Source organism: Myotis brandtii, unplaced genomic scaffold (genome assembly GCF_000412655.1).
Source record: "Myotis brandtii unplaced genomic scaffold, ASM41265v1 scaffold463, whole genome shotgun sequence".
NCBI classification, from domain to species: Eukaryota; Metazoa; Chordata; class Mammalia; order Chiroptera; family Vespertilionidae; genus Myotis; species Myotis brandtii.
In genome coordinates this window covers 3,319,593-3,321,695 of record NW_005367694.1, presented here as the reverse complement: position 1 = coordinate 3,321,695, position 2,103 = coordinate 3,319,593, and the positions used below count along the sequence as shown (strand labels likewise).

General features: G+C 53.0%; 2 protein-coding genes across 2 annotated transcripts in view; both read left to right on the top strand.

The window, feature by feature from the left end:
• The window catches only part of ESAM (endothelial cell adhesion molecule), a 10,647-nt gene extending 9,044 nt beyond the window's left edge, over nt 1-1,603 (top strand). The window contains exons 5-7 of the mRNA XM_005875557.2: nt 73-195; nt 459-585; nt 803-1,603. Coding sequence (XP_005875619.1) covers nt 73-195; nt 459-585; nt 803-1,043 — 491 coding nt within the window. The 3' untranslated portion in view covers nt 1,044-1,603. The remainder of the gene's footprint in view (nt 1-72; nt 196-458; nt 586-802) is intronic.
• Nucleotides 1,598-2,103, top strand: part of VSIG2 (V-set and immunoglobulin domain containing 2) — a 6,641-nt gene continuing 6,135 nt past the window's right edge. The window contains exon 1 of the mRNA XM_005875598.2: nt 1,598-1,604. Coding sequence (XP_005875660.1) covers nt 1,598-1,604 — 7 coding nt within the window. The remainder of the gene's footprint in view (nt 1,605-2,103) is intronic.

The following is a 2,103-nucleotide window of genomic DNA, read 5'->3' as shown; positions in this document are numbered from 1 at the left end:
GAGGAGGGGTAGGCTTTTCTTTTTTTAGTGGGAAATAGGGTCCCTGGCCTGATGGCTAAATTGTGTCCACAGATGCCATCTCTGGCCTTTTAAGCCTCCGAAACCTTTCCAGTTCTATGTCTGGAGTCTATATCTGCAAGGCCTCCAACAGGGTGGGCAGCGCCAGCTGCAACGTGACCCTGGAAGTGAGCACAGGTCAGTGAGGGGTAAGTGGGGCCAGTGGTTGGGGTGTTTTTTTGGGGGAGACCTATCTACTGAGTCCTCTCATTGTAACAGGGCAAGGAATTTGTTCTGATCAAATGTTTGTCCAAATATTTGGTCAGTGACCATTTTCTGCTGGATAGCCACCTCTTCTTAACAGAGAAAAAGACACAAGGTGTATGGAGGCAGTGGGGTAGTGCATTGGAGAGGGAGGGGGGACAGCTGGATGTCGCCCTTTGACACCAAGGTTCTTCCAGGGCCTGGGGCTGCAGTGGTTGCTGGAGCTGTTGTGGGCACCCTGGTTGGATTGGGGCTGCTAGCTGGACTGGTCCTCTTGTACCAACGCCAGGGCAAGGTCCCAGAGGAGGTGGCCAATGATATCAAGTAAGTGCCCAGACAGGACCCTCCTAGCTCCCTGAGGGAGGCTGGGAATGCAGGCAGCTGTCATCTGATGGAAGCATGGGCTGTGGCTGAAGCATTACGCCTATGGGTAGATTTGAAGGGAGAGGAGAGTTGAAGTGGGGGAAGGGGAGAGGAAGACAAGGCCTGTAGAAACTCACTCGCTTCCAGTTTCTGACCTCATTACTTCTCTGATGACTAGGGAAGATGCCACTGCTCCTCGGACCCTGCCCTGGCCGAAGGGCTCAGACACAATCTCCAAGAATGGGACCCTTTCCTCTGTCACCTCGTCACCAGCCCTCAGACCGCCCCACGGCCCTTCCAGGCTGGGTGCATCGACCCCCACACGCAGCCTTGGTTGGGTCTCACCCTCTGCTCTGAGTCGCAAGGGTGCTGTCCCCGTGATGGTGCCCGCCCAGAATCAGGCTGGGTCTCTGGTGTGAGGGCCCAGCCATTTGTGGGCAGAGCCATCTGGTGTCTCTCCTTCCTACAGTAATTACTATGGGGGTTACCCCAGCATAAAGGCCTGAGTCTGGGGGGGTTGGCCCCCTCTAGATCTCCAGTCCTTTGCACCCATCCTTCTTTACTATGGGAAAACTGGGTCTTAGTTAAGACTCAAACTTCCAGGAGGTAGAAGAAGAAGAGGAAATGGACCTGGGGTTGGGAAGAGCCTGTACCTCCTCCTGGGGCCACCCTAATACAGCAGAGGAATGCTGCTGAGATGGGCTACCTCCTACCCCCCAGCCCTGGTGGAGACTGCCAGTCAATGAGTCCTCCCGGGCCCCTTGACCTCTATCCCCCTGCCCCCCCATCTAACACCACCCTTCACTCCCACTCCAGCTCCCTGCATTAATATACCCTGTCCTGCTGGCTTGGTTGGGTTTTGTTGGGGCAGGGGACAGGGAAGATATTTGTTAAACTAACTTGAAATGCGTGTTTTAAGATGTGTGTTTTTATTTTTATTTTACAAACTTCAATAAAGATATATTGTGTTTGTATGGAAGGTGAGAGTTGAATCCTCTCTTCAAACTTGGAATTCCCGGGAGAAGTTGGGGATGATGCAAAGAGGACCCCTGCCCAGGCCGTATACTTAGGCCGGCTTCTCCACACAGCCTCCGCCTTACTGGCTGGGGAGAGCTCGTCTAAAGCCTTTATTTTTTGTTACTCCTCACCTGAGGATATTTTTCCATTTATTTTTTAGAGAGTGGAAAGGAGGGGAAAGAGAAAGAAACACCGATGTGTGTGAGAGGCATCAATTGGTTGCCTTCTGCACACACACCCTGACCAGGGATCTAGCCTGCAACCAAAGTACCATGCCCTTGTCCGGAATCTAACCTGGGGCTGTCAGTCCCCAGGCCAAGGCTCTATCCACTTAGCCAAACCGGCTAGGTCTCTTCCAGAGTCTTTAAAAGGTCATTTACTGTCAGGTGGCACGGGAGAGGCACAAAGAGCTCCAGGCTGGGAAAACCCTAACCTGCTGTGAGTAGCAAGGGAATGAAATGG